The sequence below is a fragment of the Anolis carolinensis genome, chromosome 2 (assembly GCF_035594765.1).
Source record: "Anolis carolinensis isolate JA03-04 chromosome 2, rAnoCar3.1.pri, whole genome shotgun sequence".
Lineage (NCBI taxonomy): Eukaryota > Metazoa > Chordata > Lepidosauria > Squamata > Dactyloidae > Anolis > Anolis carolinensis.
This window is the reverse complement of record NC_085842.1, coordinates 83920031-83933838: the sequence shown is the minus strand read 5'-3', so window position 1 is coordinate 83933838 and position 13808 is coordinate 83920031. Positions and strand designations below refer to the sequence as shown.

The 13808-nt window shown below is 39.6% G+C and overlaps 1 protein-coding gene across 2 annotated transcripts in view; it reads right to left on the bottom strand.

Moving 5' to 3' along the window:
- Positions 1-13808, bottom strand: part of mst1 (macrophage stimulating 1) — a 37993-nt gene that overhangs the window by 14226 nt on the left and 9959 nt on the right. The window contains exons 4-8 of one of the 2 annotated variants that reach the window (XM_008105036.3): positions 10656-10770; positions 10231-10367; positions 7769-7889; positions 6682-6800; positions 3392-3554 (exon numbers count right to left, since the gene is read on the bottom strand). In XM_008105036.3, coding sequence (XP_008103243.1) covers positions 3392-3554; positions 6682-6800; positions 7769-7889; positions 10231-10367; positions 10656-10770 — 655 coding nt within the window. The remainder of the gene's footprint in view (positions 1-3391; positions 3555-6681; positions 6801-7768; positions 7890-10230; positions 10368-10655; positions 10771-13808) is intronic. The other variant, XM_062970095.1, reaches the window with a different exon arrangement.

Genomic DNA, 13808 nt, shown 5'->3' with positions numbered 1-13808 from the left:
ACATTTTAGTCTAGAGAAAATAATAATGAGATGATTATATTTTTTAAAAAGGATCTGAGTGGATTTCAAAACTAAAATAATTGTTTCCTAGAGGACTTTTAATTTGACCTACTCCCACTTTTATAAATTCACGCAGAACTTTTTCTAGCCTGGGTGCAGGATAATGTCCTTGAAGGATATATTACTCCCCCTCCTTTCCACCACTTTTTGCCCTGACCATCTGCTGAAATAACATTAAATTTCATATTGTTTTAAGTAAAGAATTTAAGCAGGATACAAAAATTAAAGTGCATTACAATGTTTTAAGTAGGTATTATTATATAACAATATAATGTTGTCTTTTTGATTTTACATTGATATTTCTAATTGCTTTAAAGTTTTTATGCAGTCATGAGAACTAGAGAAGTCCGCTGAAATATATATACAGTTCGAAATACATTTGAATATTCCTTACCTAAGAAATCCCTGTAAAATTCAAGGGATTGCTTAGAGTTGACAAGCAACTTAAAAGCACGCACATGAGCATGAACACAACACACCAGGGGAATTTTCATTGTCCCCTCTGAAATGTAATATACTATTCAATTATGAAAAAAGTAAATGAGCCACAAAATATTCAGTATATGTTTAAGCCAGGGGTCCTCAAACTTTTAAACAGAACTGCATCCGGCCCCCAGGCCTTAGTTTGGGGACCCCTGCACTATACTGTAATATTATATGTAATATATAATATATAATTAATATTATTATATGGTATTAGTATTATATTGTATAACATTATAGAATCATAGAATCATAGAATCATAGAATAGTAGAGTTGGAAGAGACCTCATGGGCCATCCAGTCCAACCCCCTGCCAAGAAGCAGGAAATCGCATTCAAAGCACCCCCGACAGATGGCCATCCAGCCTCTGCTTAAAAGCCTCCAAGGAAGGAGCCTCCACCACAGTCTGGGGGAGAGAGTTCCACTGTCGAACAGCTTTCACAGTCAGAAAGTTCTTCCTGATGTTCAGGTGGAATCTCCTTTCCTGTAGTTTGAAGCCATTGTTCCGTGTCCTAGTCTGCAGGGCAGCAGAAAACATGCTTGCTCCCTCCTCCCTATGACTTCCCTTCATGTATTTGTACATGGCTATCATGTCTCCTCTCAGCCTTCTCTTCTGCAGGCTAAACATGCCAAGCTCTTTAAGCCGCTCCTCATAGGGCTTGTTCTCCAGACTCTTAATCATTTTAGTCGCCCTCCTCTGGACGCTTTCCAGCTTGTCAACATCTCCCTTCAACTGCAGTGCCCAGAATTGGACGCAGTACTCCAGGTGTGGTCTGACCAAGGCAGAATAGAGGGGGAGCATGACTTCCCTGGATCTAGACGCTATTCCCTATTGATGCAGGCCAGAATCCCGTTGGCTTATTTAGCTGCTGCATCACATTGTTGGCTCATGTTTAACTTGTTGTCCACAAGGACTCCAAGGTCTTTTTCGCACACACTGCTGTCAAGCCAGGTGTCCCCCATTCTGTATCTTTGATTTTCATTTTTTCTGCCGAAATGAAGTATCTTGCATTTGTCCCTGTTGAACTTCATTTTGTTAGTTTCGGCCCATCTCTCTAGTCTGTCAAGATCGTTTTGAATTCTGCTCCTGTCTTCTGGAGTGTTGGCTATCCCTCCCAGTTTTGTGTCGTCTGCAAACTTGATGATCGTGCCTTCTAACCCTTCGTCTAAGTCATTAATAAAGATGTTGAACAGAACCGGGCCCAGGACGGAGCCCTGCGGCACTCCACTTGTCACTTCTTTCCATGATGAAGATGACGCATTGGTGAGCACCCTTTGGGTTCGTTCGCTTAGCCAATTGCAGATCCACCTAACCGTAGTTTTGTCTAGCCCACATTTTACTAGTTTATTTGCCAGAAGGTCGTGGGGGACTTTGTCGAAGGCCTTACTGAAATCCAGGTAGGATACATCCACAGCATTCCCTGTATCGACCCAACTCGTAACTCTATCGAAAAAAGAGATCAGATTAGTCTGGCATGACTTGTTTTTGGTAAATCCGTGTTGACTATTAGCAATGACCACATTTGTTTCTAAGTGTTCGCAGACCACTTCCTTGATGATCTTTTCCAGAATCTTGCCTGGTATCGATGTTCAATATTATATGTAAATACAATATATTATTGTATCAATATTATATCAATATTATATGTAAATACAATATATTATTAAAATGATATAAAAATATTATATTATAAAACTGAGGGTGGGGGGCCAGGTAAATGACCTTGGAGGGCCGCATCCGGCCCCGGGCTTTAGTTTGGGGACCCCTTGTTTAAGCAGTCTGCTCTGCAACTCTGTAAGATTTACATTCCTTGACAGAAGACCTTTCTCTTTAACAACTATAGAAAAATTGTCAGGGCTAGCTTCCCAGGATGATAATGTATTCAAAGTTGCACCTGTTGAATATCTGCTATTGAACATCCACTATGAAGAGAGAGATTATTTTAGATGCAGCATTTTATTTTTATATAGTATTAAAGCCAGCAACAACCACTGTAGCAAAGAAAATTCTTCCAACTTTAATCTTATAAATGATTTACTGCTGTTGGTGGTTTGGGTGTTGGACAACAACTCTGGAGACCTGGATTTGAATCTCTGCTCAACTATGAAACCTAGGACGTAATCCCACATAAGGGGAGGGACAAGCATCATATCACTGTGGTGTTATGTCCCGCTGCATTGGAAAGCAAATTGTCTTGTTTCTCAGTTGCCATCACATGTTGTTCTTTCTTACTTTTTCTCCCGAAATCATCCATTTTCAGATTTATCACACGAGTAAGTGCATTTCCGGGCTATTCCATTAAAAAAAACTTGGAAAAATGTGGTTGATACTGGGCTTTCCCACCACCATACAAGGCTCATGAAGCAAGATTTTGGGAGAGAAATGTCAATGCTTGATTTAGGGATTTCCCATAAGACCACTCCTTAATCCATGTCACTGAAGTGATTCAACACAGGTAAAATTGAGAGATCCCATCCCATGTGTGTCCTCCCTTTTCTCTATTTTCACAGTAACTCCTGAGCTTAGAAGAGAATCTCTGACCACCCACCACTTCAGAAACACTTTTCTGACAATTTATGACCGGAGCAGACAAGACGCCCCTGCTGTGTCATAGGATGTGCTCCATCACACACAATTTCCTTTCTGTTTTAAAAGTGTCTAGAGATGGGGGGGGGGTGAGTTGGATAACGTCCCTACAGAGTAATCTTGAACAAGTCATGCTCTTTCTGGCTCAGAGGAAGGCAATGGGATGTCTTCCAAACAACAACAACAATGACCCAAACAACAACAACAAAGTATTCTCTTTGTAACCGTGTATATTTCCCCCTCAATCGACCCTGTACTTACTTGCATTCATATTTCTCAGGTAGGAAATGATGGCGGTGGGGCGTCTGTGAGTCCCAGCGTTGGCAGGGGATGCCTGAAGTAGTGACATTAACTGAGCCTCGGTAGTTTTCTCCTTTCAGCCTGAAGCAATTGGTTGAAGTAGGTAGATGTCGGTTTTTCTCTGCTTTTATGGATGCAAATGGGAGAACCCATACACATAAAATCACAATTATATTATTTAAATCTTTTTAAATAATTTTTATTTATAAACGTATCAATTAAAATATATAAGTATACATTCTTTCCTCTTTTTACAATATCTTAGACAAAGGAGTATGTCATACTGTATACAATCAAACAGTAATAAAAAATTAAAATCAAACACATCTTTAAGCATATTTCTTATCAGTTTTTAACTTTTCATTACAATTTTACTACATATCTCTCTACTACACACCTTTTATCTACTTATACATGTTTTATTTATTATTATTATTGACACAACGATGTTGTATGACACAGAAAACAAGATAGATATGCTGGATTTTGTATCGCAAAATCACAAGTCGAACACTTCCCAAGTGTTTAGGACTGTGTGATGTATTTTCAGATGATGTGCGCAGAACCCAGTAGGGTGGCCTTTTGCAGTTGGCAGACTGTAATTTTGTCAATGTCTATTGTTTCCAAATGTTGGCTGAGATCTTTTGGCACGGCACCCAGTGTGCCAATCACCACCGGGACCACCTGTACTGATTTCAGCCAGAGTCTTTGAAGTTTATTATTATTATTATTATTATTATTATTATTATTATTATTATTATTATTCCTTTTCCCCCTCTTCCCCTTACCCTCTTTTGTGCCCCCTTCACCAGGACCAACCAAATCATATTGTTTCACAAGTCCATTTAAATCTTAACACCAAAGTAGTATGCATCATCAGTGAAAGAGAAAAACACATAGCATGCATCCTAAACACACCTCACATGATTTAAAAATAAAATCCAAAACCTTTGTCAGATTTGGGCAGGGAAGAAACATAATATTTGAAAAAGGGGATATTGCATGTATATATTTGTGTTGTGTTTGTTTTTAAATGATTTGAGGTTAGAAAATTGATATTTGCACCTTTACAGCAGTAAGGAGGAAAACCATCATACCCAGATGATTTCAGCAATGCCCTTTAGCACAGAAAAATGTGGATTTATTGGATGGAAGATGTTAAAGAGCTGTGTGATCAAGTGAATTGAGGTGTGAAAATAAGTTTATTTTTTCACTGTAGGTTCCAATGTGTATTCTTAAGCCCCTAACATCCTTAAAACGTATTTTGGGGCAAAATGTCTTCTTTTGAAATTGGTCCTTGCTGTCACCACAAGTTCAACTGCAACCCAAAGCCAAGTAATTATTTTCAGCAACAGAACATGAAATCCCCATGCACCATGTTTCTAAGCAAAGTCTCTGGACACCAGAAATGCAGCAGCACATTTCTTGAAAATGACAGCAGAGGCGTGAAAGGCCCAGTGAATTCTGGAGAGGGCAAAAGTGTCTTCACCTTAAAGAAGCTGCCTTAAGGCTAACTAGCCAAAATCTCCATTCCCTTGCAGTTATCTCTTCTCTGAAAGGAAAGTGGTGAGGCTGGGGGGGTGGGGGGAGAGAGAGATAAAAGAATTCTCCATCTGCCTGGCATTCTAAGCAACTAAACTGGTGGAGATTTAGCTTGTTTTCTGCTGTTCTAAAGACTAGGACAAGGCGCAATGGATTCAAATTGCAGGAAAAGAGATTCCACCTAAACATTAGGAAGAACTCCCCGACAGGCAGAGCTGTTCAGCAGTGGAATATGCTGCCTCATAGGGTGGTACAGTGCTTTGATTTTGTGTCCCAACTCTATGATTCTATGAATGAATTGTAGAGACTGGGTTGTTGTGAGCTTTCCAAGCTGTATAACCATGTTCCAGAAGCATTCTCTCCTGATGTTTCGCCTACATCTATGGTGGGCATTCTCAGAGGTTGTAAGGTCTGTTGGAAACTAAGCAAGTGGGGTTTATATATCTGTGGAAGGTCTAGGGTGGGAGAAAGAACACTTGTCTGTTGTAGGCAATTGTGAATGTTTTAATTAATCACCTTGATTAGCATTAATGGCTTTGCCAGCTTCCTGCCTAGAGGAATCCTTTGTTCTGAGGTGTTAGCTGGCCCTGATTGATTCATGTCTGGAATTCCTCTGTTTTCAGAGTGTTGTTCTTTATTTACTGTCCTGATTTTAGAGTTTTTTAAATACTGGTCGCCAGATTTTGTTCGTTTTCATGGTTTCCTCATTTCTGTTGAAATTCCACAGATATATAAACCTCCCTTGCTTAGTTTACAATATACCTCACAACCTTTGAGGATGCTGCCATAGATGTAGGTGAAACATCAGGAGAGAATGTTTCTGGAACATGGTCATACAGCCTGGAAAACTCACAACAACCCAGTGATTCCAGCCATGAAAGCCTTCGACAACACATTGGGTTATAGAGATATCAGGTGGATTCATTTTGATTGAGGTCATAAGAGTTTATTAAATGTATTTATTAAAATATTTATATCCCAACCTAAATCCAGCCATCTCAGTTCCCCCCACCCAAGAACTGCCTAAAACCTATTGGTAGATCTACTGTTCAAAGCTCTTAGATCCAACATGGGTGTTAAAATTAGCCAAACTTGCTCTGTCAGGGAAAGGTGACCACTATAGAGAAAAGGATGGCGGACCCTCTTTACACTTTTCATTCTATAAACAACCTGGGATATTTTATACTCTTTGATCCCCACCTTGTGTCACTTGTACAATCCAAACTGACCCAAGGTCTCAGAACTGATTCAACTGTTGAGTCATCACAACTTGTATGAGTTCATCACATGAGGCAGGCAGATGGCAATTACAGCAGGTTAACAGCGTCTTAGGTTGAGACTTCTCACATGACATTGTTCCTCTCTTGCCAATACACCAATGACTTCCTTTTGTAAAAGAAATTCCTTCCATCACCTGCCCCCAACCAAATAATAGTGAAATCACTAAGGGCGGGATATACATGTAGTAAAAAAATAAATAAACAACCAAAGATGAGTCCATGTGATAAGTGTCACGGTTATCTTGCTGTAATTGTGATTTGCCTGCCTTGTGTGACAAACTCCTAAGCTGCTAATCAATGCTCAGTAGGCACAAGCCAGCCCCTGGGTCTTCCTCGGCAATTCATTCCTTGGCATGATGCTGTCCCTGCCTGCTGTTACCCATGACAAATACATGTTTCATGCAGCCTTTGAAAATTTAGGGGACTTACTGCACTTCCGAATGTTGCAATATTCCCGCTCCTTGGCAGGATCTATGGTGTAACACCAAGGACGCTCAGAACTGTCAGGATTGCGGCAGTAATTGTCAGCAAGGTCTTTCTCTGGGTATCTTTTAAAAATAAAAAAGAGGAAACGGGAAATATTCAGATGAAAACCAGAACTTGAATGATTACTTTTTGAACTAAAATGCCCTGAATCCTCCAGCCACAAGGTAGCTTTGCATACTCCGACTAAAACTATATTCTCATCTTTATTGTTTTCAATCACTGATAGAACAAACATTTATCTGGATTCTCCTGAGGAAGAAATCAAACTGACTCTCTGTGTTTCCTATAGAAAAGCACATCTTTTAGCACAGCTGCTTTATGGCACTGACTGTTTGCCACTTTTGTTTGGAAACTGCCCTGAGTCTCCTAGGGGAGATAGGGCAGGTTATAAATAAAGATTATATTATTATTATTATTATTATTATTATTATTATTATTATTATTATTATTAATATGAAATGCAATCCACTCCAAGATGGCCACTTCTATTCATTATTAACTGACATTCCATTCCAGTTAAAATCAAATGAATTAAAGCTGCCAAGTAACTCACTTCACATCCAGATATGTGAGGAAAGAATATTCTGAGAAAGAAGAAATTATATAATTCATGAGAGACTGTCAGAAAAGGCCAGAGACCAGACTTACAAATACAAATTATCCAAGAATGCAACAGGAAAATTTCTACACAATTATGGTACTGTTTCCACTTACATCATGGAGATGTCCTATGGAATCCTGAGGTTTGTAGTCTGGCGAGGACTCTTTCTCAAGCTGAGAATTCAAAACACCCTTACCAAAATGACAAATCCCAGGATACCATGGGATGCAATCATGGCAATTAAAGTGGAATCAGAGAGCTATAATCACATAGTATGAAAGGACCACCAGGTAGCTTGATGTAGACTGCCATATCTGTTTAAATGCTACATAATCAAGGATGCCCAATCATTTTATAATATTAAATGTCCTTTCACCCACTCCACCCTGCTTCCCCTAAATATGTTACCCAAGAATTGGAGCTTAGTACTTGTTTGGAAGGAATGGATGCCTATGTGGATGCTGCAGATCCCAGCGCTGGCACTCTATGCCAGACTCCGTCTGATCCACAAAGCCCCGGTAGTCCTCACCATTACATGACATGCATACAGCTGCAAGAGAAAGATAAATATCAATATACAAGATGTGGAATTAGGGTCACTCAATACTTTTTCCAGAATAATGATGAAGACAGGACTCATCTTTAAAACTGCTGCTCATAAGAAAATACTGGACATCTCCAAGCAGACATAAACAGACTGAGCAAAACCAGAGAGCAGTCTATTCCTGACAATGGCAGGAAACAGGAGTATATATACACATACATGCTCAGGCAGCCAACTTCAAGTGATATTGAATGTAGATAAAATAATAATAAAGGCTGTCTCTGACTTTACAAACATCCAACCTACAAACAATACATAGCTAAGAATGGGGGTGAGACAACAGGAAGTGAGAGAAATCTACCTCAAGGAAGGGAGATTTGCTCCTGAAAGAGTTATCATAGGGAAAAGGTGTCTCCTCTGAAGCTTTATAACTAATCCTTGTTTATAACTAATCTTTTATAACTAATCCTTGGTGCTTTGAATGTCATTTTCCTGCTTCTTGGCAGGGGGTTGGACTGGATGGCCCGTGAGGTCTCTTCCAACTCAATGATTCTATGATCCACAACAAGCCAAATTTTAAAAACCCAATGATCTCGGGGACAAAAAGTGAAGTGAAATCTTCTGAACAGGAGCACAGACAGCAAAACAAACATCACAAGGGTGTTAAACCTTCCCTATGCTATCCAAAGTGTGTGTGTGTGTGTATGATGGGAGTTACACTTTAAAAATGTTCCTGTCCCAACTTCTAGACAAATTCACCTTAAGAACAAACCTACTGAACCTATCTTGTCTGCAACTTGGAGACTGCCTATAAAAGGAAAAACAAGGTAAAAAGAGCCCGCAAATGCAGATATCAAAGCACAACAGACAGAAGCATATAAAATCTGTCCAAGATCATCCAAACAGGATATAAGGCAACATGTAAACACATGGTGCCAGGAAGAGATATCAGACAATATTAGAAACTGGGCTTGAGATACAATTTGACTGTTGTGTTTTGCACAGTAATTGAGTCAAACAAATGGATTTTGGCTACATCTTGTTTCAGTCTGTAATAAATGCATTGTGGCAGAAATGGGGCAGTTTTGTCCCCACAGCAATTTTTAATACTATCCCTTAGCTTTGGCCATGAAAGGTGAGACTGATGAAAGTCATATGCTAAAACATTTGGGAGGCAAAATAGGCCCATCTCTGTACTGCAACTAGTCAGACGAATTTTGAAGGAGGAAGTATATAGGCATGTGTAACACCAAGTTCAAAATAATTGTTTGCACACTTATAACCAGTCAATTCTGATTTACAGAACAAGCCCTCCTGCAAGCTTCAAAAGCTACACAACTTTCCAGAAAAGATGGAGAAAAAAAGCACAAAATGGACTGTTGAATGCCTTTCAATGTTTTACATTTTTTAAGTTGTATAAAAAATACACAAAATCTTTAATATAGTTTTCTATCTGTATAATATTCTGTGCAGTTCTCTCAAATAGCAAAAAACAATGTTAGCTTTTTTTTTCTTGCAGAGCTTTGCAGCTTCTCAAACTACACATTTCATAAAATGTGCAAACTTTCTTGAATTTGTTTTTTAGGGGGGCAGGGGAATTCCCATAAGTCTAAGGTAACTTTCTTGGTGCTATTTTTCTTCGACAAATGTTCAATCTCAGTTGGAAAAATGTCAGATATTCATTCCATCCCTAGCTAGTTCATGGACTTGATTTAAAACAGTGATGAATGTGTGGCCCTCTAGACTTCCTATCAGCTCAGGTGTTTTGACTTACAACTCACAGAAATCCCAGCCAGTTTACCAGCTGTTAGGATTTCTGGGAGTTAAAGGCCAAAACATCTGAGGATCCACAGGTTGAGAACCACTGTTCTAGATGTTGTTACACCATACTTTCTATCGGCAATAGCCAGCATAGCCAAGGGGTACGGGATGGTGAGAGTTGTCATTCAAGAAACTCACTCCAATTGAAAATAAGTTGGATGAGGTGTCAGTTGATCTGAAGACTTTGCTGTTTTTTTTTTAAAGGCTATTAGAACATGATGAGTTTCAAAAGTGTTAAGAGTACTGGTCATGAAAAAATCACTGCCTCAGATTACATTTTAGCTCTTGCCATGAAATTAAAACTGTACATTATGTTAGAAGACAGGGTAATTCCTAGTATGCTTCACTACCTGTTATGTTGACTAAGTCTGTTGGAAGATGGAGTTCAAAAACATTTGGAGGGCTATATGATTCCCATTCCCCTGTACAACAACACTGTAAATAGATAAATGCTGTTAGCCGTGACTTCATGGACAATTATATTGTGCTACATCAGAAAGTCATGCAGTCTATTCAACCTACACACCATTTTCACATTTCTTGATGCCACAACTTTGATGCCGGATAGCAGGGTCAGTTGTGTAGCACCAGGGACCACGCTTATCATGATCTGGATTCCTGCAGTAATTTTCTTCCAGTCCATTGTGTGGTAAGATAGGAAACCTTGTGCAAAGATACAGAAGAAGAGAATATTGGCAGTCACCACTAAATGCCTCAACTAAAATGAACTTACTAGTTATCAGTCTGCCCTTGAGTCATTTGGCCAGAAACTTCAAATTCTGAAAATACAATTACTTCTACAAATGACGCAAATACTTATTTCACTTTGGTAGAAATCATGTCTAGAAATGCATCCTGCTTTCTGGAGAAAAAGTGCTACTGTCACGAGAAACCTCAAAATATTTCAGTGATGTACACAAAATCTTTCAAAAAGAGCACAGGGTGATTTACCGATGATCATGAGGAAACTTCAGTCGCCACGCTTGACAGGTTTTTCCCTTTTCGGTCACCGACTGGGTCCCTCGATAATCACTCCCATCTCCCATGATGCAATTCCTTACATAACCTGTGGAGAAAAGACACCATACCTGGCATGACTCATGGAAGAAGATACAGGAGTTGACAGTTGAGGACAGTAATCCAATATGACTGACTGGACATAGATGGATGCCAGGGTGATAAGGGATACTTGTTTCCCAATTTGAGACCAAGAGACAAAGGACTATCTGACTATCTCTTTACATTTCTGATTCAAGCAGATCTTCCAATGCATTTTTACATCTTGAAAATAATTGACTATCACTGAAGAACTGATTATTTATGAATCATACTGGAGATGTGGCAGAGTCTGTTTAAATGATACATCCAACCAGAATGTAATTTTATATAAGACTGCATTGTTCTTTTATCTATTTACAAAAATTACAGACTTTGCAAATTAAATACAATTACAATATCACCTTTATTAGGGATCTATGTGAATATCATGCAATACAATACTCTTCAGCACTGTATGGGGACTGGACTCAACCTAAAATACTCATATGTTAATCTGAATATATAGAGTGCACTCATGAGTGGATTTGTAGTTTCCACTTCAAAAATAAATTACTCTCTCCCACAGCAAAAAGAGTGGGATAAATCTTTCACAATCTCAGCACCTGTTTGAGCTCTGAACTGCTCTCTCCTGCTGAAATTATCTCTACCATCTCAGAGTTGTGTGTGAAGGACAAAGAACTAGGGGAATCTTTCCTCCCAATACAAAAAGATTTGCCATCCTGATTTCCATGCACACCACTGCATTTTTAAATCATGCCTGACTTGTGGTGAACCAAGACAAAGCTATCATGGGCTTTTCAGGGAGAAGTGTCACCTAAGATCATCGAGTTGGTTTTCATGGTTGAGTGGGGAATCAAGCCTTAGTCTCTAGGGTCATGAAGCAACACACAGACGACGACACCGCACTGCCTTTGTAACTATACTACTGCAGGTTCGCATAAAAGATTTTTTATGTGTCACATGCAAAAGTGGATCACTGTAGGCTGCAATTAGGGCTGCCAGCTTGAAAACATAGGGCTTTTGTACTTTTAGCTTTGTAGAGGAGGAAATTCCAGCAGGTGCTACTTGTCAGGTGTGACAAGCAGAAGGTCAGGAACCTCTACTGATATTCTCTATTCTACACAACCATTAATGGGACAGGAGTCCTCTCAAGTCAGATGACAAATCTCCACTGAGTGAATCTTGCTAAGAAAACCCTGTAATAAGTTGGAAATGACTTGAAGGCACACAACAACAACACATGGCTGCTAAGAACCAATCCCTACACTCACGTGCACATAATTTTAAAAAATATATTCATTTGGGATCCATTCACAGCTTGGCACTCAGCAAACATGTTTTTTTTTAATCATGTGACATTTTACAGACTAATAGATGTATAACAACAGATGTTTTTAACAATACAATTCATATTATCAGTTGCATAATATATTTTCCACAGTCATATTGTTCCAGCCAGCCCATCCTGTCACTGTCATACCTTTCTTATGTTAGGAAGACTGCTGGCTAATGGCCTAGAACAGGGCAGTGATGTTGACTCAATAGCCAGGAAACAGCAGGCCTCTTTCATAAGTGAACGAATCGGGATAGGGAGCATATCTCTCCTCTACCCAAATTTGGTGTGAGACAGACCCACGCATGTGAGGAAGAAATAACAAGAAAGTTATGAAGGTTGAGACAAAAAATTGCTCTGAGTTAGAAGGCTGAAAGCATGAGTGGAAATTGGACTCCGTGGATGAAGTAGTGCGGAGCCAGTGAATGCCATGTTGCCATAGGAAGCCATGGGGAGAATCCGTGAAATCTACGCTTCCCCCCATGGGATCACTCTTAACTGGAGACAGGTGATGCGAGGTCTGGGGCGCCAGGCTCCCCACACCCACCAATAGCGCAGATCGATTCCAGCAGCCATGTCACAAGGTCACTCACAAGTTTGACCAAAACAGGCTAAAATTTATCTGAAAGCCTTTGGCGGGGCAATAGAGGTAACAAAAGAGCCTTTTCTGGATAACACTTTTGTAGTTGTTTCAGCTCCATTCAAATGTATCCTTCCCATTTGTTGATGATTTCCTCTGCAACTAGCTTCTCTCATTTATATCAGTCTCAATATATATTGTGAGTCCAGGAAAACAACTCTGGCATTAATTAAGATCTGCTTATAAGTTGCTATATGCATAAACACAAAAAGATAAACAGAAACAAGTAGATGTGAGAATGTGGATGTAAACCACGAGACTTATTAGTTTTGCAAGAACCACAAAGAGTGACATTTCTATGAAACATGTGTGGATTAGTGCAGGGTTTCTCAACTAGGGTTCTTGTCAGGACCCAGGCTGCAGAGCACCAATAACCTTACACAGAGGCCAGAATCTATCTAATATCTTTATTAAAGAAATATATAAAGTCAATAAAAACAAGTGAAGAATATAGTTCAGAAGCAGACCTTTCAGATGAGGTCAAATATAGTCCAGAAATGTATTGTCCAATATAAGATATTAGAGTTCAAAGTTTTAATCCACTTGACCGAAACACACACTTTGCCAAGCAATAGTGTGGGGAAATGACAGAGTCTTTAAAGTCCAATGTGGCTTGACAACAAGGCTGGAAAATAAACTTGATTCTTGGCTGGATCAATGACTTGAAACGAGGCAAACATGAAACATGAACAAGGTCCGTGGCAAAACATGAAACAAGGCAGGCTTGAAACTTGATCCGGGAAGCAAGAAACTGGGGTACGAAGTCCACACACGATCTCTCTCCTCAAGCTGATCAATTGACTCCGCAAAGTTCCCCTTGCGACCAGCACCTATATCGGGTCTCGTTTTCCCGCCAACAGAACACTTTCCCTAGAGAACGAGAAGCGAAACCCAACTCTGTCCAGATGCATGACTCCTTAGAATTTCCCAAGGGAAGCAGACCTAATCAGCTAGTTGTTTGGCAGCGATTCTCAGGCTCCGGCGATTAGCCTCTCTGACTCCTCTATCTCTATTATAATTGTCCCTCCGGGAAAACGGGGGGGAATTCTGCCCAAGGCCTGTTTGGCTAGAT